Source organism: Peromyscus californicus, unplaced genomic scaffold (genome assembly GCF_007827085.1).
Source record: "Peromyscus californicus insignis strain IS unplaced genomic scaffold, ASM782708v3 Scaffold_14__1_contigs__length_90479793_seg_2, whole genome shotgun sequence".
In the NCBI taxonomy this organism is placed as follows: Eukaryota; Metazoa; Chordata; class Mammalia; order Rodentia; family Cricetidae; genus Peromyscus; species Peromyscus californicus.
Window position 1 is genome coordinate 18,470,210 of NW_026294436.1, and position 24,610 is coordinate 18,494,819.

At 44.5% G+C, this 24,610-nt stretch overlaps 1 protein-coding gene across 3 annotated transcripts; it reads left to right on the forward strand.

The window, feature by feature from the left end:
- The first annotated feature begins 341 nt into the window (after positions 1-341).
- Positions 342-6,165, forward strand: Rab29 (RAB29, member RAS oncogene family). 3 transcript variants are annotated; one of them, XM_052736868.1, is made up of 5 exons: positions 345-896; positions 3,261-3,332; positions 4,203-4,384; positions 5,053-5,174; positions 5,443-6,165. In XM_052736868.1, exons 1-5 carry the CDS (start codon positions 773-775, stop codon positions 5,555-5,557), a joined length of 615 nt encoding a protein of 204 aa, XP_052592828.1. In that variant the 5' UTR covers positions 345-772; the 3' UTR covers positions 5,558-6,165. The 3 variants fall into 3 exon arrangements, with proteins under 3 accessions (XP_052592829.1, XP_052592828.1, XP_052592830.1); XM_052736870.1 differs by lacking the exon at positions 345-896 and adding an exon at positions 903-1,067; XM_052736869.1 differs by lacking the exon at positions 3,261-3,332 and having other exon boundaries at positions 342-896.
- Positions 6,166-24,610: the final 18,445 nt, after the last annotated feature.

Genomic DNA, 24,610 nt, shown 5'->3' on the forward strand with positions numbered 1-24,610 from the left:
TCAAACCCCTTATCTCTCAGGAGAGGAAAGGGTCGGGGGATCCTTGAACAGACTATGTTGCAGAAGATGATGACCTTGGGTTTTCGGATCCTCCTGTCTCCATCTCCCCAAGGCAATGATTACAAGCCTACGCCACCACGCCGAATTTTAGAATAGTTTTAAAATAGACTTCTGAATGCTTGAAAGTTTGAAAACTTTGAAACTTTATGTAGGTTTATGCAAGGTAGTTAGGAAACTACATTTCCCAAGAGTCCACTCGGCAACTCTCCACACTCCCCCGGTCGCTTCACCAAGAGGTACACTGGGAAATGTAGTGCTCCGTGCAGCGGGGCGGACAACGCTGGTAAAGGAAGACGGGAAGTGCGCCGCCAGTGGCAGCACAGGGACGGGACAAGGACTCTGCACACCCCCAATTTGGTGTATGTGGTCGGAGAAGGGTCCAGGTCCTCTGTACCTAGCGGAGCAAGGTGCCAGTAGGGTTCGCGCGCTGGCGAGCTGTTTGGAGGTCCCTGACGGGAAGGTGCCAACCGCAGGGGGTCGAGCTCCTACCCGCCCCACCCTGGCTGCGACCGCACGGGGAGGAAGCGCGCAGAGGCCGAGTGCAAAAGTTTCCTTTTCTGCTTTCCCGTCAGAGCAACTTCAGCTAGCCAAGGGTGGGGATGCATGCATGACTTCAGTCGGAAGAAACCCCGGGAACCCAAGGGGTTAAAATAAGCGACTTCCCGAAAACACAACATTCAAAACAAAACAAAACCTCTCCCCACCGCTAGCCATGGGCAGCCGAGATCACTTGTTCAAAGTGCTGGTGGTGGGGGACGCCGCCGTGGGCAAGACGTCACTGGTCCAGCGCTACTCCCAGGACAGCTTCAGCAAGCACTACAAGTCCACCGTGGGAGGTGAGAGGCCGCGGGCGGCCGGGAGCAGGCGTCGGGGCTTGCAGCCGGTAGCCGCCGGGTACCGAGGTCATTCCTGGGGGGTTCCCAGCCTGTGCCAACTGCTTGCAAAGATCGGGCCGAAGTATGATGGAGAAGGTGGAGGGGTCTGACTAGGGCTGTTCACAGCCTGTAGTAAGTACCCTCCCGAAGGGAGCAACTTTTCCAATCAGCTGAGGCAGCTGATCCCTGGTTCAAGTGCAGGCTGGGGAGGGTTGCCCGGTTTCTCACCGACTTAAGCTGAAGAGGAGATCCCAGGAGCTAGGTAGGCAGTCAGAAGGACGGGATGTGGGGAAGGTTGGGGGACAGATTCTGGTCAGGACTGATGAGCCCTGTAGGTCGCTTTAATAATTCGTGGACTTCGTGGGAAATGTGAGGAATTCAAGAAAGAATGTGAAATACACCCCAAGTGGCCAATCATCCCACCCTTCTGTCACACTGGGGGAGGGGGGGAGAGTTACATTAATTAACCAAAAGTTAATTAATTTCTTTTCTAGCGTGGTCTTTGAACTTAACTGAACTGTACCAACCCCCCCCACCCCCCTTCCCCACCCCACCCCCACACGACTGCAAGTACAAAGTAGTTAACAAGATGGTGATATGAAAGAGTAACCTCAAATAAAAATTTAAATATTTATTTAAAACTTGTACCGGCATAGATTTTGAAAGTGTGTGCCGGTGTTCATATGAAAGTTGTTTTTAATTCACTATTTAATTTGAAAGAATATTTGACCAAAGATGGGAGAGACGGTTCAGTGGGTAACGGGGCTTTATGCCAAGCCTGGCCACCTGAGCTGGAGTCCCCAACCCCACAAGATGGGCAGAGAAGAGACTCCCAAAAGTTGTCCTCTGACCTCCATGGGAACACTGTGGCATGAGCACGCACACAGGCAGGCAGGCAGACACACACACACACACACACACACACACACACTATAAAACATTTTAACGTACAAAAGCATCTGGCAAAATTAACATTTCAGAGACTGTTTCCTGACTACTTTGCCCACTACTCCTAAATCTAAGTCTTTGTTCCATGGATTTGGGTTAAAAGTGTCCTGTGAATTAATTTTTCCCAGTGGCCTTCGTTTTCCTACAGTATGAATATAATTGACTCTGGCAAGTTTGCGTTTGTTTGTCTGCTTCCCAATGTTTATTATAAATTCTCCCTAGTTTTTACTTTGGTCACAGATGTAGAAGAATATGTTTCCAAACTGAAATCACTCTGTTTTCTCTCCTTGACAAATAGCTTTCCCCCACACAGTACGGTTTTCTTACCTTTAATTCCACACTCAAGAGGTGAGGGCAGGAAGATCTCAAGTTGGTGCTAGCCCACACAACACAACTTTGGGAGGTTCCCCTGGGATAGTTGTTCAGCCCAGGGTCATGAAGTTTCAGCATCTGCAGACCCCATGGCAGATTCCAGCACAGCTCTCAAACTTCATCCTCTGGCACCCTTTCAGCTATTCCATTCCTGCCTGGTATAGTTAGCGAAGCCTTGTGGAGGACACAGAGGACATTGTTGTTGTGTTTTCTCATAATACTATTTGAGTAGGTACCAACAGTGAAGTTGGACCGCACTTAACTTCATTTCCTTCATCTCCCCCATCATCCTTTCCTTGAGAAAATCCCCTAAAAACACCCAGAAAACATTTAACCTGAGAACAGGAATTATTTCCATAATCACTCCCACTTTCCTGTTTCTAGCCATGGAGATAATTAGTATCAAATAACTTGATCTGATAGAGGAGAAAACACTGAATATCCTTTGAGTATGAAATTTGTGTCCTACACTTATGCACCATGTGGACTCATCTCCATCTATCGAAGGCTGAAACCTAATTGGAGTTTCAAGACCCAGGGGTTGTCATTGTATATTTAATCTGAGCTTATCCCTGGATTTAAACACACACACACACACACACACACACACACACACACACACACACACACACACACACACACACACGTGGCGCACGCCTTTAATCCCAGCACTCTGGAGGCAGAGCCAGGCGGAGTTCGAGGCCAGCCTGGGCTACCAAGTGAGTTCCAGGAGAGGCGCAAAGCTACACAGAGAAACCCTGTCTCGAAAAAAAAAACAAAAAAAAACATTTATTTTGTGTGTATGTATATATGGACATGTGCATCATGACATATATGTAGAACTCGGAGGATAGATGGTTCAGAGAGTTTATGGGGACTGAATTTGGGTTGACAGGCTTGGCAGAAAATATCTTCAACTTACTCACAGAAACATCTCACTGGCCCATCCTGGGGTTTGTTTTTAAAGGCAGATTTTATTAAAGTATAATATGCATATATTTTCAGTGGATTTTGCTCTGAAGGTTCTCCAGTGGTCTGACTCAGAGATGGTGCGGCTTCAACTGTGGGATATTGCAGGTAAAATGGAAAGACCAGACGAGAACAAGGGAGAAATTATTTAACCATCAAGCTGCCTCGGATGGGGTGCAGGGAGGGTGGAAATGGGATGGCGGAATCGTTATCTTTTTTTTCCCCTGAAGCTACAAGTTTGAGCTGCTCTGAGCTTTTGAGATGATTTTGAAGGTGTATTACCCCAAAGACAAAGAGATGTCCTGCCATCTCCATGTGTGTGGAGATGCTGTTAAGGTGGCAGATTGTCCAGGCCATAGGTGGGTACTCCCCTAGTAGGAGGGATGGGCTCTAGATCTTCACCTGACTTTAGTGAGAAAGAAGATCTCCAGAAAATAAGAGAGTGATAATGGTGAATCCTTATTATATGCTGTTCTTCAAAATATTTAAAATGGGGCCTGGAGAGATGGCTCAGAGGTTAAGAGCACTGGCTGCTCTTCCAGAGGTCCTGAGTTCAATTCCCAGCAACCACATGGTGGCTCACAATCATCTGTAATGAGATCTGGTGCCCTCTTCTGGCCTGCAGTCATACATGCTGTATACATAATAAATAAATAAATCTTCAAAAAAAAAATTTCAAATGTACTGATTCACTAGCCCTGTCGTGAAAGCTTTTATCTTACTCAACACATGACAGATCTGAAGTGCTCAGCCTGATTTTCTTAGTCACACAGATAGTAAGTGGCAGACAGGGATGTGGACATTGCTGTTTAGATACAGAATCTGACTGAATTTAATAATCCCTTAACGAGATAGACAGAGTCAGAGGGCCTCTCTACCATACACAAAACTCCCTGTCCACCACTAAAGGAAGAGCAGCCAGGATACCAGAGAATCACTTTCAGAATCACCTTTTCGAGAGCTTCCTCTTCCCTCCAGGGCAGGAGCGTTTTACCTCCATGACGCGACTCTACTACCGAGACGCCTCTGCCTGTGTGATCATGTTTGACGTCACCAACGCCACGACTTTCAGCAACAGCCAAAGATGGAAACAGGATCTGGACAGCAAGCTCACACTGCCCAGCGGAGAGCCTGTGCCCTGCCTGCTCTTGGCCAACAAGGTGTGTGGCCAGTCTAAGTAAATGGCCCCTAGCATCTGTCAGCGGCCAGAGTAAAGGTATCTAAAAGGCCCTGTGTTTCTGAGCATGCACACCCTGTTTTATCGTGTTTTTTTTAAACTAGAGTCTGTGTAGCCAAGGCTGACCTAAAGCTGACCGTCCTGCTTCTGTTAATCAAATGCTATAATTAGTGCCACCATGCCTGGTCGCCAGCACACCAGCATGCCTGTTTGCCCCTTTCAAGTTGGAAGTCACCTCTGCTTTCTTTGGAAGAGATGTTGAGAAAGTGAATTTCTGTTTGTTTGTTTGTTTCTTCCTATTATATTTTGTGGGGGGTGTGTTTTGCCTGCATGTATGTCTATACATCATGTGTGTTCCTGGTGTCCAAGGAGGCCAGAAGAGAGTGTCAGGTTCCTTGGGTCTGGAGCTACAGAACATTGTGAGCTGACATGTGGGTGCTGGGAATTGAACCAGGGTCCTCCAGAAGAGCAGCCAGTGCTCTGAACTGCTGAGCCGACTCGACATTCCTGAGAGTGACTCTTGTTTAAAGGAAGAATCTTGACTGCAGATTTTGGATGTTGGTGGTCGTAGCCATTGGTTGAAAATTGTTCTAAATGCACAAAGTCCCTATGAAGATTGTGGTGTTGCTATTTATGTATTTTCTTTGTCAGAGTGATCTGTCCCCTTGGGCGGTGAGCCGGGACCAGATTGACCGGTTCAGTAAAGAGAACGGTTTCACAGGTTGGACAGAAACGTCAGTCAAGGAGAACAGAAATATTAACGAGGCTATGAGGTGAGTAGCTCTCAGTGTTCTGGAGACAGGCACACAGACTTATTGTCCACCGTGGCCCCATGGACCCTCTTTTCTGGTTTCTGAGCAAACAAGTACAGATTAAGCCCCTGGAATGCCAGTGTCCCTAAAATAATTGAGGACATCGGGGTGCTTAAACCTGGTGTCTTTATGGACTGCTGCCTGGTGTAAGTCAATGCCGGGGGCAGCTCCTTTTTCTCCATCTACCTTCTCGGTACCTTATTTTTCTTGTTTTCTTTTTTTTTTAAAGAGTCCTCGTTGAGAAGATGATGAACAATTCCAAAGAAGATATGATGTCTTTGTCCACCCAAGGGAACTACATCAATCTCCAAACCAAGTCCTCCTCTGGCTGGACATGCTGCTAGGTCCATGTGGCTCCTTTTCTGTCCAGGTCACTGAACTTTCCACCCACCTCTTCCTATTGGCTGCCCACCAGGCATAAAAATTCTGTTAAGAACATTTGAACGGTCTCTTGCCGGCCGCTGCCCAGAAAGGAGGCCCGCTGGAACTTGGGAAAGGCTGCCTGGGACTCATGTGCATTTTGTTGCTCTTGGACATTGTCTCTGACTTACTGTTGGCCCATGTACGCCAGCTAGAGCTTCCTATGGGACGGTGATCATCTCACCCCTCAACTTAGCATGAGTTTATGGGAAGGATTAAAAATTATCACCTGTGTGTTTGTGGTGCAGGGGATTAGACTCAGGGCCTTGCCCATGCTGGGCAAGCACATTGCCACTGATGTACATCCTAGCCCTAGCATCTGGGTTTGAGAATAATTCTCAGGGCCAGCAAGGTGGCTCAGTGCATAAAGGCATTTACCACCAAGCCAGAAAACCTGAGTTCAGTCCCTGGGGCCCACGTGTTGGGAGAACTGACTCACACAAGTTTGTCCTGTGACTTACACACTCAACCACAGCACACTCACCCATACAAAGTAAATCTAAAAAGTACAAATAAAATGATCTCAAAGACACTTGTGATATGTATGCCTGCAATCCTAGTACCTGGGCGGCTGAGGCAGGAGGATTAAACATACAAGGACAGCTTGGGCTACAAAGTGTAAGATCCTATCTTTAAAAATAATAATGATAGCAATAATTCTCACCAATTTTTTTGATTCTATTCAATTTTTTTTTCTATTTGATGTAGAAAAACACCATTGAGTTCAAACTGAGGGGAAATAGGTCCAATGGCCCGTCTACCAAATTCCATTTTCTTTCCAATTCTTCCTGTATTGGATTTAACATTTCTATATCAGATTCTGGGGTACAGGGAGACAGCATTAGATATCTACTAGTTTGGGCTACTGGTAATAATACAGAATCACTGTGTTCGTGAAACTTTTAGTCATAATTAACTTTACCTTGTCTTGGCTTCAAGAATAGTCAAGCTTTGGGCTGGAGAGGTGGTTCAGAAGTTAAGAGTATTGCTGCTTTTAGAAAGAAGCTGAGCTTGACTCCTGGCACCCACACTAGGAGGCTGACAGCTACCTGTAACTCCAGCTGCAGGGGGATTTGTCACCTCTGGCCTAGAAAACACCTATATTCACATGTATATACAGACATACACATACATACATGACATACATATACCTACACATAATAAAACATTTTTAAAAATCTTAAAACAAAACAGAAGGTCAAGGTCATCTTCAGCCACATTTAAAAAAAAAAAAAGTCAAGCTTTTGACTAGGAGTTGTGGAACTCACCTGTAATCCCAGCATTTGAAAAGCTAAGGCAGGAGAATTTGAGATTATGTCATGACCCAGTCTGAGCTACGTCATGAGACTATGTTTCAAAACAATAAAAGGAGTCTGGAGAGATGGCTCAGCTACTCCTCCAGGGGACCAAGGTTCAAGTCCCAGCACCCACATGGTGGCTCACAATGGACTGTAACTCCAGTTTCCAGGGGATCCGATGCCCCCTCCAGCATCCTCAGGCATTGCATGTATTGCACAGATATACATGTAGGCATAACACCCATATGCATAAAATAAAGGTTTAAACAGCAACAACAAGGGGTTGGGGATTTAGCTCAGTGGTAGAGCACTTGCCTAGTAAGTGCAAGGCCCTTCGGTCCTCGGCTCCGGGGGTGAAAAAAAAAACAGAAACACTTAAGCTGTAAAGCTACCTATCTGAATCATGATCACATTTCTTACCACACACACACACACACACACACACACACTTTTTTGCTCAGATTTATCTAGAGTTTCTCAATTAGTAGAGGCGAGGATTTTAGAGGGGTGGTGTCCTGGGATGATGTATTTTGTTGTTTCTTTTGTTTTGTTTAAAAATAGGATCTCGGGCTAAATAGGGTCTCAGGCTGGAGAGATGGCTCAGAGGTTAAGAGCACTGGCTGCTCTTCCAGAGGTCCTGAGTTCAATTCCCAGCAACCATATGGTGGCTCACAGCCATCTGTAACGTGATCTGGTGCCCTCTTTCGCCTGTAGGCAGACATGCAGGCAGAGGACTGTATACATAATAAATAAATCTTTAAAGAATTCATTCTAAGATGGGATCTGTGGATGGTGTGTAGAGTGAGTGGAAGACTTCTTAATAAAGAAAAATGAAAAAAAAAAGAATTCATTCTAGGCAGGTTTATTAAAAAAAAAATAGGATCTCACTCTGTAGCCCCATCCAGCTTGGGATGCTGTCTCCTGCATAATGCTGTAAATGAAGCCAACTGGCTTAGTGCTCTGAAATAGGTCTGTTCTACACAGCTGCAGGGATGTAAGAAAGAGAGGGGAGGTAATCAAACAGAATTCTGCCGAGCGATTTAACGTTATGAACACAGTGAGCAGCCTGTGCTTAGCAGCCACAGGACACCAATATGCACAGACCTTGGCCTAAGGACTGGGAGAGGACACACTGAAAACCATTAGATAACTTAAGTACTAGAAATTAGGAAGAAATTTGTTAAATTTTCCCCAGAATGGTGATTTACAACCTACCTAAGACTAATATTCTCAGTGAACTTTATCCTAAGGCCTCAAATTATAGGCTAGGGTTTAAGTAAATGTCCCATATCTGGTTTATTAGAACCATCAAAAGTTTTGTGTGTGTGTGTGTGTGTGTGTGTGTGTGTGTGTGTGTGTTTATGTGTATGTGTGTGGTATGTGTGCATGTGTGTGTGTGTTTGTGTCTGCATTTCATGTTTTAAGCTTTCAAGAGAATTAATCTTAAATCTTTTCAATGAAAATTTCCAGGAAAACATGGGAATGTGTTTTCACAGCTTCGCAGATTCAGCCAGGTTTGGAAGCTGGTGCTGGAGAATGTGGAGGGGATAGAAACCACTGTCTTTTCTCTGTGAAGCTTTTGGGTATCTGGATGTTTTGCCAACTCTCCAGTGATTCTGATATACACACTAGACTTTGAAAACCACTCTCCAGGGATTGGAGAGATGGTCCAGAGGTGAAGAGCACTGCTGATCTTCTGCAAGGCCTGAGTTCCTAGCATCCATGTCAGTCGGCTGGTAACCACCTGTAACTTCAGCTACGGAGGATGTGCTGCCCACTTCTGGCCTCTGCGGGTATGCACAGGCATGACAAACATTCATACAGACACACACACACACCCCAGTAAAAATAATAAAAACAAATCTTTTTTTTAAAGGAAAAGAAAAAAACCACTCTCCAAAGAAAGAAGTGACTAGTGTGGTTGTAGCCATGTACACAAGCTGAGGCTGAAACTTCTGGAGCTCCCGGCCAGGCTGTGTGAGCCCTGTTTAAAAAACCGTAAGGACTGGTGAAATGACTCAGCAGGTTTAAAAAAAAATGAAAAACAAACAAACAAACAACAACAACAAAAACTTGTTGTCACCAAGCCTGACTACCTGAATAGGAGCCCCAGGACCCACATGATGGTGAGAAAGTCATCTCCCATTGTCCTCTGATCGCTACACCCATGCCATGACACATAAATAAGTGAGATTTTGAAAAATAAACGCAAAACAGGGCTTCCAGAAGCCGTTGGCTTGGCTTTGGAGATGAGGACTCACTGTATTGCCCGGGCTGCTTCACTCTTCCAGGTGTTCTGATTAGAAGCAGGCACCACTGCTGCCAGTTGCCCAGCCTGTTTCTGACCTTGAGATTCTCTTGTATTGCCCTTTTCAGATAGTGTTCTGACTACAGTTATCCTCTCCCCCGATCCCGCCTTGGTTTTTATAGAAAGCACCTTACCATTCACTCGGAAGAATCTAAACCACAATCCCCTTGCTTCAGTCTCCCGAGTGCTTGGATTAGAGGTGGGCACCAATCCTGCCAGGCCCAACTGCAGTGGTTGTTAGAGGTGGGCATCCTCACTCCTGGCTGCAGTGGTTGTTAGAGGTGGGCACCCTCACTGCCAGGCCCAATTGCCGTGGTTGTTGGAGGTGGGCACCATCACTCCTGACTGCAGTGGTTGTTGGAGGTGGGCACCATCACTCCTGACTGCAGTGGTCATTAGAGGTGGGCACCATCACTCCTGACTGCAGTGGTCATTAGAGGTGGGCACCATCACTGCCAGGCAAAACTAGAATGGTTGTAGAGATAGAAATGTCTTAACAAATTCCATTTATGTGAAGAGAACATTGATTTTTATGAACTAATTTAAATGGCTGGAAAAAAATCACAAATGGGAACTAGGCCTTGTATTCATGGTGGTTAGTGTTTATTGGCTTTTAATGTGTGTTTGTTAAAGTGCCGTTTTATACCATTACTTCAAGAGTATTGTGAAGATGGAAAGGATTTTTTTTTTCCTTTTGAGACAAGGTTTCCTATCAGGCCAGTCTCAGACTTGGTATATAACCAAAAATGACCTTAAACTTCGGATTCTCCTGCCTCTACCTACCCCCCACCCCCCACCCCCCCACCCCCCATGCTACAATTTCAGGTGTCTTCTATCACATAGACCTGTGGCTCAGATCTAGGGCATCTCACATGTTAGACAAAGACTCTGCCCACTGAGCGACATTCTCAGCCCACTACTATAAGTACTCTGTTAATTTATTAATACTGGTTGCTTAGGTACAATTGCCTGTAATAATTCAATTCTTTTATTTTATTTTTGGGTTTTTGAGACAAGATTTTTCTGTGTAGCCTTGGCTGTTCAAGGACTCACTCTGTAGATCAGGCTGGCCTCGAACTCAGAGATCTGCCTCCCTCTGCCTTCCTAGTGCTGGGATTAAAGGCATGCACCACCATGCCCAGCAAATGATTCAATTCTTAAAAAAGAAAAAAGAAAAGAAAGAAAGAAGAAAATACCCCAAATACTGCTTGAAGATGTAACCCTTTTATTTTGGTTTTGTGATTTTTCCCCCCCTTGAGACATGGTCTCATAGAGCTCAGATTTGCTTAAAACTCCTGATCTTCTGCTGGGGTTGCAAACATGTACCTGGCTGTGACCATTATCGAAGATGAGTATTCTTTCTTTCCCATTTGTTGACTCAGGGTCTGCATGCCTTTTTGAGCATTGCTAGAGGCTGGCTTGACACCTTGTCTAGGATTTCTCTCATAATTGGTAGACAATATAATCCTAATCCCCACCCTTATTAAAGAAGGAACTGAGGGCCTAGGAGATGCCTCAGGGCATAAAGACACCACCACACAGACCTACCAAACTGAATTTGCTTCCAGAGCCCATATAAAAAGCCTGGCACCCACCTTTAATTCCAGCATTCCTGATGGCAAGATGATGGGTAGAAACAGTGGGCCCACTAATTAGCAGACCAGATAATACGGAGCACATAGTGCAATAGCCAGAAACCGGCCCAGAATCAAGGTGGAAGGAAAGAATCGACTCCTAAAAAATTTTCCTCTGACCTCCCCATGCACACTGTGGAACGCACAAACCTGCATCTACATACAATGAATAAATATTTAAAAAAAAAAAAAAAAGAAGGCGGGGCAGTGGTGGCACATGTCTTTAATCCGAGTACTCGGGAGGTAGAGCCAGCCGGATCTCTGTGAGTTCGAGGCCAGCTTGGGCTACGGAGTGAGTTCCAGGAAAGGCGCAAAGCTACACAGAGAAACCCTGTCTCAAAAAACAAAAACAAAAAAAAAGAAGGAATTGAATTTTTCTGCCCCACCTATAAATAAGAAAATAATTAAGATGAGTCAGAAGAAAATATTGCCATCTGTAAGAAATGGGATTGTAGTAAAAGTGACTGAGACCTGGTATTTGGACGCTGCTTCTCGCTGCTGTCCTACTTTGTATTGCTGTGACAAGCACCGTGACTGGTGGGCAGTGGAGGCACACACCTTGAATCCCAGCACTAGGGAGGCAGAGGCAGGCGGATCTCTGAGTTCCAGGACATCCAGGGCTACAGAGAGAGACCCTGTCTCAAAAACAAAACAAAACAAGACGAAAACCACCATGACCAAAAGCAACTTGGGGAGCAGAAGGTTTATCTCATCCTACAGCTTATAATAGTACGTCATGGAAGGAAGTCAGGCAGAAACTCTCAAGCAGGAGCCTGGAGGCAGGAACTGCAGCAGAGGTCATGGAGGAGCGCTGCTTTCTGGCCTTCTCTCCCTGGTTTGCTCAGCCTGCTCTTTCATACAGCTCAGGAGCACTTACCCTCTGAGGTGGCACTGTGCACAGTGGGCTGGGACCACCCACGTCCATTATTAATCAAGAAGATGCCCACAGGCTTGCCTACAGGCCGGTCTTAAGGAGGCATTTTCTAAATTGAAGTTCCCTCTTTCCAGATGTCCCTCGTTTGTGTCAAGGTGACAAAGACAAACAAAACAAAACACTGACCATCGGGGTAGCATACTTAGAATATGGACATTGCACTGGGGAGAAGGCTCAGTCACTGAAGTGTGTCCCCTGCAGGCGCGAGGACCCGAGCACTCCCATAGAAAGCTGGACAGGCAGCATGTGCCAGGGACTCTCTGGCCAGACAGTCCACCTGCTCAGCAAGCTCTAGGTTCAGTGGGAGTCCCTGTCTCAAAAATAAGGTGGAAAGCAACCAAGGAAGACAGCTGACATCAGTCTTCTGCCTCTGAGTGTGTGTGTGTGTGTGTGTGTGTGTGTGTGTGTGTGTGTGTGTGTGTGTGCGTGCGCGTGCTCTCATCACCGCAGCCCCTAAGGACGAGATTTTCCTCCAGACAACATATATGTTCTCCCTGACTCGAACAGGAGACAAAACTACAAACAGAAATGTGTTAGAACCCCCAAAGCACTGAGGCTGCCACTGCCACATGGTACCGTGTGCAACCTGCTAGAGCCAGAGATCAACTCAGCCTAGCTGTGCCAGCAATTCATTCCAGAGTTACTGACTTGGCCTCTTGTTTTCTATCACTTAATTTCTACTCCTGCATATGTTTCCTGATGGCTTTGCTTTTATTTGTACGTTGCTTGGTTAGGGCTTAGGACTGTTGGGTATGTTTCCGCACCAGTCTACTATAAGGCATTCTCTGCTATACCCCAGTCACACCTCATACAGTCCTTATTCCTACATAGTTTCTTCTTTCTCTCATCCTATAGCCTGCTCTTTTTACTGCTATAGCCTTCCATTAGTTTTAACAATCTCTAAAATCTGTGGACCCAAAGACCCCAACTTTCTTTTCCTAGCTATGTTTTTGTTTTTGATTTTTTGTTTTACCGAGACAAGGTTTCTCTGTTTAGTTTTGGTGCCTGTCCTGGAACTCACTCTGTAGACCAGGCTGGCCTCAAACTCACAGAGATCCACCTGCCTCTGCCTCCCGAGTGCTGGGATTAAAGGTGTGTGCCACCACAGCCCGGCTCAATTTTCTTTTTCTTGTTTCAAAGTTAATCTAACACTTTCTCCTCCTTACTCATTCTAGTCCTGTTCCGCTTCTCATCTTACCAACAGAAATCCAGTCTACTCCACACTGTCCTTGGTTGCTTACCCTCCAACAGTTAATGAAGAGGAAGGGGCCGCTGTTATTGGTCAGCTAGTGCCCAGCGGTAACATCAAACAGATGCAGTTAGTCTCCTAGTTAATACCTTACTCAGAGTTAATATAGAGTGACACCAGGCACCCAGAGCTCCTGGACTGAGGAATTATTTTCTGAACTACTCACTCAACAACACCACATCCAAGTCCCACTTGAACACTGCAAATATGTCAAGTGAAAGAATAAGGCTAATAAAAAAAAAATACTAATAAACCAAGCAAAGAAAAACTAATCTGAAATGCTATAAATAAAAAACACAGTAAGTCAAATAAAAAACTGTGGAAAGTCTCAGCAGTAGAGTGGATGAGGGAGAGGATAGAGTGTCTGCACTTGAAGACAAGATGGGAGACTGGAACAGTCCAACCAGGGCAAAGATAAAACAAGAAGATACCAGTGGTCATCGCAAGAGATATGAGACACTCTGAAAAGACCAAAATCATGGGGTATATGCCTAGAGAGGAATCTCATCCTAAAGTCATAGAAAAAAAAAAACTTCAAAAAGAATCATAATGGAAAACTTCCCAGAGTTAGGGAAAGAGGGGCCAATGCAGGTACACGGGGCAACACACAGACAAGCCCAGAAAAGAACCTCCTCTAGTCAGATTATAATTAAAACACTGAATATACGGAACGAAGAGAGCATGCTGAATGCAGAAAGATACATGAACTCACAGAGAAAGGCAGGTCCCTTAGAAGAACGTGAAATTATTTATCTGAAACTTTAAAAGCAAGAAGGGCTTGGAGTGACATATTTCAAATTCTGAAAGATAACAGCTACCAACCCAGACTACTATGCTCTCTGTCAGAATTAAAGGACAATAAAAACTTTCCATTGTAAAAATAGACTAAAGGGATTTATGATGACTAAACCAGCTCTGCAGAAGACAGTTGAAGGCATCTTTCAAGAGGAAAAATAAATCCACCCATGATGAGGCCACAGGAAAGAATAAATCGTACTAGAATAATAATACGCAATAGAGAAAAAGGAACAAACAACACAAAATCCAAAATATGGCAGGAATCAGCCATCACCTTCAATGACAATTGTGAGTATTAGTGGTCTCAGTTCCTCCAAAGACATAGACTAGCAGATTGGACCAAAAAGCAGAAGCCTCCAAGAAACACAGCTCACCGTAAAAGAGAGATATTACCTTAGGCTGAAAGGGTGGCAAAAGGGATTCCAAGCAAATGGTCCCAGGAAACAAGCCAATGTTGCTATTCTAATATTCAACAAAATAGCAGCTATAAAGAAAAGTGAATTATGCAAGAGAACGGTTTGAACTGTAAAGTACTGTGTTAAACGAGACAACCCAGGCCCAGAATGACAAACGACGCATGTTCATCTCATGCGGATACTAGCTTTGAATTTTTAGATTTGTGTGCTTAATCTGTAGAGCTCAGGACGCTAGAAAGGGCCCATGAGAGAGTGGATGGTAGAACATGTATGATACGAAAAGAGAAGGAAGGGATCCTGGGGGTTAAAGATTTAAGCAAGGATGGCGGTTCCAGAACAGGAGACCAAGGGGTGAGCGCAGCAAAGCTAATAGTATATGGAAATCCACCACTTTGGGAGTGAATTAAAAATATCATTTTTTAAGGCTTTATTTTTTATGTGTGTGAGTGTTTGCCTGCTTGTATGTATGTGTGTACATCAAGTGCATGTCTGGTACTCTTTGAGTTCAGAAGAGGACATCAGTCCTCTGAACCTAAACTGGAGTTAGAGATGGTTGTGAGCCACCATACGGGTACTGGGAACTCAAATTTTGGGTCCTTTGGAACAGTCACAAGTCCTCTTAAACCCCTGAGCAGAGGGGCTGAAGAAGTGGCTCAGTGGTTAAGAGCATTTGTTGCTCTTGCGAAGAACCCAGGTTTGGTTCCCGGAATCCATGTGATGATGGCTTACAGACATCTGTAACTCCAGTCCAAGGGGATCTGCTGTCCTTTCTTGGTCTCTGCAGGTAGTGCGTAAGTATGATGCACAGACATACATGCAGGCAAAACACCCTAGACATACAAAATGTAAACATATATTTAAAAGAGTTTTAATACAGGTATTCTGCATGGGTGGACTATGCTTCTCCCAGAACACACAAGTGATTAAATGAAGATCTCAGTGCTCAGTGTGAAATTATCTCCCGAGAAATTATTAATCAGGGAACTCAAGAAGCCCCCAAAACAACACCAGGCTATTGTCACTGCTCTTGGTTGTCCACCAGAACTAGGCGGTCAGACTCTGTCGCTGAAAGTACAACACACTTTAGTTGCAGGACATAGAGGAATCAAGCAGAAATTGACATGATAGCTTTCATAGTGGATACTTTCCACAGCGCCAGAAGATGTTATGCAGACAGATGAGGGAGAAAAGACATCAATGGTATTACCCACCATCAAACCCTACAGGCTACAGTTCTGGGCTGCCAATCGAGATATACCCACTGGTGAAAAAATGGCACAGCTGTTATGAGAGTAACCACCTACTTTTGCCTTGGATTTGAGGCCTGTTCCACAGGAGGAAATTCATGCTTGATAATGCAAACTTAGTCAAAAGTCCGTGGCTGGGAAGGCCGTAGTCCCTAGTGGGGAACCTGCTACAGTTACCTCACTAAATAGATGTGCTGCCAAGCTGCCTTCTAAACATTTATGTTCATACACATAAATGTTGGCCAGAGAAGCTCGTCTCGGCAGTGGTTAAATGCAGACTTAGAACTGTTGAATTGCTGAGATTAAGTGATTATTGAAGGCTCTGCCCCCAATAGGGACATCTATATCCACCACTACTACCACCTGTCCTGTTGAAAGACTCAGCGAATAATATCAAAGAAGAGGGATCAGAAAGATTATAAGAGCTGGAGGACTGAGAAGAGTGCTGGGAGATGCCGTCTTCGGGCGGGACAGGACGGGGGGCACTGCACTAGTGAACTCACTGCCTCTGTGGTTACCTGCACAAGACCCGTGCAAGATCAAGCCAACTGCATCCGTCAGCTTGCCGGCAGGCAGTAGTAATTGTATGCACTGGGTTTCCAGGTAAGAGAGAGAGAGAGAGAGAGAGAGAGAGAGAGAGAGAGAGAGAGAGAGAGAGAGAGAAGACATAAGTGGAGAGAGGAATGTGTTGGGGATGCACCGGAGGAGTAGGGGTGAATGGGGGTGATTTAAACAAGATAAACACTGTTTAAAATAAAGACTTCCATTTCTAAAGATACATTGTTTAGAATAAAGCCCCTCCAACCACTCAACTAATCTCTGGCCAATAAGAAAATGGAAGAATACTCTACAGTGTATTCTGAAAACCTCAATGAATGACTGAGAACAGGGCCCCCTTGGCTTGGTTCTTTGAACAGAAGACTGAATAAGCAAAGGAAACCCATCACAGGACAGCCGATGGGCTCGTCAGCATTTGAGTGAAGACTGTTCTTTATCCTTGCTAATCAGCCAGGATTGTGCCACAAGGTAAGGTGTGATTGGATTCCTCATTTGTTAACTCCCTCCTCCTTGTTTTTGTTGTTGTTGTTTTGAGTCAGTCTCAATCTGTAGCACAGTTTGGCCTGGAACTCACTCTACAGCCCAAACTCCAAGGGATCAGACTGCACCTGCCTTTGCCTCCTGAGTACTAGAATTCAAGGCAAGTGCCACTCTGCCCAGCCCATGAGGCTTTTCTTACCTGTCATCCTTTTGTATGCAGTGGCTTACATTTGACATGATCTAAGGACGTGATTAGAAGATGGAATTCTGTAAAATCCAGTGACCCAATTGCCCAAGGAAACAAACCTCAGTGCCTTTTCCCACCCCACCCTTCTAGGATTACTGGGTACCAGAAGATTCCTCGACTATGTAAATTACTCTCTGCTAAACAGAGCCAAGCATGATCTCACAAACCTGTACCATCACTTGGGAGGCAGAGATAAGATTGCAAGTTACAAGACAAGGCCCTGTCTCAATAGTAATAGTAATCATCATCGTCGTCGTCATCATCATCACCATAAAATAACTCAAGGCTGCAGGTGGGAATAGGAAAGAAGCCACTAAAAAATTTTCATTAGAACTCTCCTTGCTTTTGCAATTCAGACATAAATGCCAGAAAATGCAGACTATGTCTAGATATGGCCTGTTAGGAAAATTCTACTGTCATTTCAAGAGCAATCTAGAGAGTTTCTGTATAATAATGATGTGCCTACCTATTTATTATAGGGAACTGTTTCACATGATTGTGAATGCAAGCACATCCAAACATCTCAGTATGGGTTCTGAAGGCCAGAAAACTAGGAGAGCCATTATTCCAGTCTTATTGAAGGCTGTCAGCCAGAGCTCTCTCATACTTGAGAAAAAGCTGCCTTTTGTTCTATCCGGGCCTTCAGCTGACTGGCTGAGGCCTCCTCACATTACGGGGGAGGGGCTGTCTGCTTTACACAGTCTACCAACTTAAATGATGATCTCATCAAAACACAGAAAAGCCAGAAGAGCATTTGGCCAAATACCTGGACTCTGACCCAGCCAAGTTGACATGAAACTAATTATCCACACATTCTTTATAATTCCTAGCAAGCAACGGGTAGTATTTTGATACCTTCACGCAAATTCAGTTTGATTCACACTCAAGTTAAGAACTAATTATGTTGAATGGAGATAAAAAGGATGTTTGGGAAGAAGAAGGTTAAGAATTTATGATTTATCATAATATGAACCAGAAGATCTGCATACCAACCAATACCTAATTTTTTTTTTTTTTTTTTTTTTTTTTTTTTTTAAGATTTATTTATTTATTATGTATCCAGCAAGTGTTCAGCCTGCAGGCCAGAAGAGGGCACCAGATCTCATTGTAGATGGTTGTAAGCCACCATGTGGTTGCTGGGAATTGAACTCAGGACCTCTGGAAGAACAGCCAAGTGCTCTTAACCTCTGAGCCATCTCTCCAGCCCCCAATACCTAATTTTGTCACTCAGATCTGTAAGGTCTGTGTGCCTCTTCAACTGCCTTTGAAATAAGAAAACCAATAGTTCTTTCTATTTTGTGTTTGAGGGAACAAATGTCTCCAAATGTGGCTGCCGAAAAGGCAGCTGGTTGCATGTGTAATCGAGCCAAGACGTAAGTGCACATCTTCTCATTCCCTGGCTCCACTCCGTCACTTGGGTTTCTGGGAAACATTTGGCCTAAAAAAAAAACCCTTTTTGGAAATTAAGCTCAGACATTTAGAGAAACAGAACTGAGTCCTCTGGGGTTTGAGGCTCTTGATTTGTGTTAGGTGTATTGCTTTTAAGGACACATCCGCGTGTGGAATAGAGACAAGTTATTAGATTTGGGGCAAATGAGCTGTCACGTGAATAGCAAGCAGAACAGGCATTTTGTACGATGTTTCGGTGACCAGTTGTTCTGAGACACATTGTCAAGTGCAGTGACTAGCTGGGTTTGCAAGTCCAGGGAGTGTAACTAATTTCCAATGGTTGCTGGTGGGAGAGAATGTTAGCTTGAGCGTTGCTATAAACCTCATATTCTCCTAAGCACCCCACACAGACCATTTTTATTTTCACAACAAAAATAATAAAAAAATACATGAGGAAAGACAAGCTCATTGGTCCATTTTGTGGTGCTAAAGGTCAAGCCCAGGGCCCCATGAACGAGTGCTCTAGACTGAGCTGTGCTCCAGCCCTACTCAATTTAAGTATAAGATTCTTTCCCCACAACCGGTGATTATTCCAACAGTGTTCATCAGATACTCTATTACTTCCTTTCTAATTTGAAAGCTCAAATGAAGACAAGCTTTAAATTAAGGGTGTTTCTGGAATGTATGTTCTATTTTCATACACTAATTCTCATACACTGTCAATAACATGTTGTCTGTCTACTGGTATTTTTTTTTTTTTTTTTTTGGTTTTTTCGAGACAGGGTTTCTCTGTGTTGCTTTGTACCTTTCCTGGAACTCGCTCTGTAGACCAGGCTGGCCTTGAACTCACAAAGACCCGCCTGGCTCTGCCTCCTGAGTGCTGGGATTAAAGGCATGCTCCACCACCGCCCAGCTGATATCTTAAACTACATGTTGGTATCGTCAGGCAAAGTATTTCTGATTGTTCTTCATACATTTTTTTTTTAATTCTTGGCATTTATCCTTTGCAATAAACTTAAGAGTATTAGTAAATACTCTCCTAATAAATTCTATGTAGATTTCATCTGGGTTGCATCAAACGCAGAGATTGATTTAAGAGAATCATTGATTCATGGGTAACGACCCACGTTCAATCCCTGGAATACAGCAAGCCTCCTGTGATGGTATGTGCCTGTAATCCTGGCACTTGTACAGTGAGGTGTGAGGCAGAGACAGAAGGGTGTTGGAAGTGTCTGGGCCTCTTAAGCTAGTATATACAGTGTGGTAGAAATCAGAGCCCCTGTCTCAACAAGGTAGGAATAGAGGAGTAACTCCTAAAAGTTGTCCTCTGATCTCCGTGTGTGTGCCATAGCATACAACTCACACTCACACACCATACACACAAATAAATAAGTATTAAGAATGCACAGACATTCTTAAATAGGTATGTATATACAAAGGAACTTTTTGTGTAATTATTGGTTTAACTCTCTGGCTATAATTGACTGACTTCTTTTTGGGAAAATCATTCCTATATCATATATACGTATGTATGTATGTATGTATATTATACATATACATATATATAAGATATATATATATATATGGTTTTATTTTTAAAAAATTATTTACTGCCAGGTGGTGGTGGTACATACCTTGAATCCCAGCACTCAGGAGGCAGAGCCAGGCAGATCTCTGTGAGTTTGAGGCCAGCCTGGTCTACAGAGTGAGATCCAGGACAGGAACCAAAACTACACAGAGAAACCCTGCCTCGAGAAATTTAAAAAAAAAATTATTTACTACTGTATGTGTGTCTATATGTGGACCTATGGGTATGTGGAAGTCAGAGGACAGCTTGTAGGAGCCTTCTCTCTCCTTCTAACATGTGGGTTTCCAGGGATTGAGTCAAGTTGTCAGGCTTGGTGGCAAGTGTCTTTACCCACTGAGCCATCTCATTGGCCTGCTTTCTTTCTTTCCTTCTTTCTCTCTTTCTTTCTTTCTTTCTTTCTTTCTTTCTTTCTTTCTTTCTTTCTTTCTTTCTTTCTTTCTTTCTTCTTCTTCCTTCCTTCCTTCCTTCCTTCCTTCCTTCTTTCCTTTCTTTCTTTCTTTCTTTCTTTTTTTGGTTTTTCGAGACAGGGTTTCTCTGTGTAGCTTTGTGCCTTTCCTGGAACTCACTCTGTAGACCAGGCTGGCCTCGAACTCACAGAGATCCACCTGGTTCTGCCTCCCGAGTGCTGGGATTAAAGGCATGTGCCACCACCGCCGGCTCATTGGTCTTCTTTTCTGAGACAGTCTTGCTATGTAGTCCAGGCTGATCTAGAACTCACTATGTACCCCAGGCTGGTCTAGAACTCACTATGTGGCCCAGGCTGGTCTAGAACTCACTATGTAGCCCAGGCTGATCTAGAACTCACTATGTAGCACAGGTCGATCTAGAACTCACTATGTACCCCAGGCCGATCTAGAACTCACTATGTACCCCAGGCCGATCTAGAACTCACTATGTAGCCCAGGCCAGTCTAGAACTCACTATGTAGCCCAGGCCGATCTAAAACTCACTATGTAGCCCAGGTCGATCTAGAACTCACTATGTAGCCCAGGCTGGTCTAGAACTCACTATGTAGCCCAGGCTGATCTAGAACTCACTATGTACCCCAGACTGATCTAGAACTCATTATGTAGCCCAGGCTGGTCTTGAGTGCTGGGTTTACAGGCGTGTGTCACCACATCTAGCAAGAAGGGAGCGTATTTCGATGACTTTGAATCTAACACCTACAAATCATGTGGCATACCTTAAACCTTGGTTATGTGAACAAACGAATTGGATAAAAGACCTAAATAAAATTTAAAGAGAGGATAACAATGTCTTTTCCTGAGTATATGAAATGGGGATGGGGGGGGGGTATCATATAACCCAGGCTTACCTCAAACTCCCTGTGAGGTGAGGGTGGTCTTGAACTTCTGATTGTCCTGCCTGCCTCTACTTCCCAAGTGCTGGAATTACAGGCACACTTGACCAAGCCCATTTATGCAGGGCTGGGATCCATCCCAGGGTTTTGTGTATTCTAGACAAGTACTCTATCGACTGAGCTATAGTTGGTACTCTGATACTTTTACAGTGAAAAAATTTGAAGCTACTCACTAGGAAAAACGGAGACGGGACTGGAGGTGCAGCTCAGTGGTAGAGCACTGACCAGCCATGCACAGGACCGTCACACACAGGCAGGGTCAAATAAAGGAGCTTTCTATATGCCATGTTAAAGTTAGGACTGGAATTCCAGCTACTTGGGAAAGTGAGGCAGGAAGATTCCAAGTTCAAGGCCTCCCTTCATGGTCTACAGAGTGAATTCAAGATTATCCCACACCAATTATCAAAACTATCTCAAAACTTTAAAAAACTAGGTTGTCTTCATACCTGAATCCCAGCACTTGAGAGGCTGAGGCAAGAGGATTGTCTCAAGTTCAAAACAAACCTGGGTTGCAAAAGGAGTTTCAGGATTGAATGGGCTACAGTGTGAGAACCTGTCTCAAATGAAACCCAATAATAAATCTTTTAAAAAGTGGGAGCTAAGCCGGGCGGTGGTGGCGCACGCCTTTAATCCCAGCACTTGGGAGGCGGAGGCAGGCGGATCTCTGTGAGTTCGAGGCTGGCCTGGTCTCCAAAGCGAGTTCCAGGAAAGGCACAAAGTTACACAGAGAAACCCTGTCTCGAAAACCCCCCAAAAAAAAAAAAAAGTGGGAGTTGGTTAAGTGGAAGAGCATTTACACATGGTCCTAGGTTCAATTCTCAGTCACACACATACACGGGAGGGGGGAGGGGGGGAAATGTCGGGAGGGTAGACATCACACTGAAGTATTTGTGCGATGGGATTTTTTAAGTCTTTTTTTTTCCTTACTGAAAAAAAAAATACACAATCATCACTTTTTTAAAAAGTTTGAAATGTCCAAGTGACAAATTTATTATCTCACAGTTTTGGTTGTCTCAAGTCCATCAAGGTGTGCGCCAGGCTACATCCTTCTGGAAGCTTCTATGGAAAACAAAGCATGTTTTTTCCTTGTGTTTTCTAGCTTCCAGAGGCTGCGCCCATCCCTTGCCTCTCGAGCTCTTCCATTCTTCTCCAAATCCAGAGAAAGAGAGGATCATTTTTTTTCTCACAGCTCATCACTCCAACCTTCTTGCTTCCTTTTCTACATTCAAAGACACTCGTGATTGCTTAGAACCCACGTGGGTAAACCAAGTTAGCCTCCCATCTCAAGGCCAGCTGGTAAGCAGTGACTTTTAAGTGTAGCAATTGCTGAGGCATCTACCTCTATACTGTTTGGGTTTGGGTTTTTGTTATTGTTATTCTTTTCTTGGTGAATTTTCTCTTTTTTTTCCCTCAGAGAGGCGAGGGAACCCTCTGAAGACGGAACTAGGCTGAGCACTCTACAACTGCCCTACACTCTCAATCCCTTCTTCGTGATTTTTTTTTTTTTTTGATGGGGAGGCAGGTTCTAAAGGCCAGGTTGATCTGGAGCTCACTACGTAGCCCAGCCCACCCTGGAACACACTACAATCCTCCAGACTTGGCCTCCTAAGAACAGAGACCAAAGGAGTGAGCCAGTGTGCCTGATGCTTAGTGATTCTTTAAAAGCTCACTGGCACATTAAGTATACCAGCCTGTTGCCATAGGTATCATAAACATTTCCTACAGTTCATGGATTGAAAGCAGACTGATCTTAGATTTGTTCATGATGAATCTACTTGTGGCAGCTGAAATTCTGGGTTTAGACTCTCTTACAGAACCTGTCCGGACTTCGTGAAAAGCTCTTTGTGGAATTGAAAACTGTGTCTTAAAAAGGTAACACCGCCCGTTGCATTACCACAGATCACAGAATAAGGGGAGCAGGAAGGCAGCTCTATGGTGTAAGTAGGGGATGGGCATTGTCTCCGTTGGGGTTCCACCGCTGAGAAGAGACACCATGACCACGGTAACTCTTACAAAGGGAAAACATTTAATTGGGGTGGCTCGCTCACAGTTCAGAGGTTCAGTCCATTATCATCATGGTGGAACTTGGCAGCATGCAGGCAGACATGGTGATGGAGGAAGAGCTGAGAGTTCTATATCTTGATCCACAGGCAACAGAAAATTAATTGTGACACTGGGCGTAGCTTGGACGTAAGAGACCTCAAAGCTCACTCCCACGGTGACACACTTCCTCCAACTAGTCCACACCTCCTCCAACGAGGCCACACCTCCTAATAGTGCAGCTCCCTGTGAGCTTATGGGGACCAATTATATTCAAACTGCCACAGGGGGATCGGAAAACTCAGACACTATGACTTGGATATGGCTCCCTCCCCCCAAATTCTAGAAACTTGATCCCCATGTAACTGTCCTGACAGGTGATAGGACCTTTAAGAGCTGTGGCCTAGTGGAGGGCCATTTTCCTGGCGGTACTACCCTCCTAAGTAGATGAATGTCTTTCTCTGGAGGCTGGCTTAGCTCTGTCTCGTGAGAATGAAGTAACATGGGACTGGATTAACTACTACCAAGAGAGTGGGTTGCTAGGGTGGGTGGGCTTCCCTACCCTCAGCCTCTCTCTCGTACACACACTCTTCTACATGTCCTCCACTTCTCTTTCACTCTGTACCATGAGCTGAAGGAGAATGAGGCCCTCACCAGACTCTGAGGAGATTCAGGAACAATGCTCTAGGACCTCCAGGACTGAGATAACGAACTCTTTCTTTCTAAACTACCCAGCCTCAGGGATTGTATTATAGCCACATAAACTGCACTAAGCCAGCAAGTTGAAAATATATACTTTAGAAATGCAATGAAAAAATAATCCAGAGATTTTGCACAGTGAGGGCTAACAGTGATACCTGGAGGTGGAGTCAGGAGTATCAAGGTGTGAGATCAGATGACTGAGAGAAAAATGGTCCTGGATAGCAAAGGAAGCAATGATTAAAAGACAACCTAAAAAGGAAGAGAATTACTTGCATTCCTCATATCCAAAAAGGGGTCAGTGTCCAGATGTATTAGAAACTCATAGAACTTGATAGCAAAAAGGTGTATGTTCCAATTAAGAAATGGGCAGAGGACTTGTGTAGATGTAACCAACCGTCTTATTAAATAAGAAACACAAACCAATGCAAAAAAGAAAGCTAAGAGGTCAGAGCTAAGAGCTAAAACCTTACCCTTCCTCCTGCGGTGGTCCTACCTCTCCAAAAAAAAGCTACTTCCTGTGTTAAAGTCTTTATAAAGACTTTCGGTTCTGTCTTCTCATTGGTTGTAAACCCAACCACATGACTGCCTCGTCACTGCCTGCCTGTATAGACCTCCAGGTCTTCTATGATTGGTACTGAGATTAAAGGCATGTGTCTCCAATGCTGGCTGTATCTCTGAACACACAGAGATCTACCTAGCTCTGCCTATCAAGTGCTGGAATTACAAGTG

Bases quoted from the DNA above. Each gene is read 5' to 3' on its own strand.
- Rab29 (XM_052736868.1), top strand. From the start codon at position 773: ATGGGCAGCCGAGATCACTTGTTCAAAGTGCTGGTGGTGGGGGACGCC. The intron at 897-3,260 runs GTGAGAGGCCGC...ATATATTTTCAG, and splicing joins CTACAAGTCCACCGTGGGAG to TGGATTTTGCTCTGAAGGTT. The intron at 3,333-4,202 runs GTAAAATGGAAA...TCTTCCCTCCAG, and splicing joins TCAACTGTGGGATATTGCAG to GGCAGGAGCGTTTTACCTCC.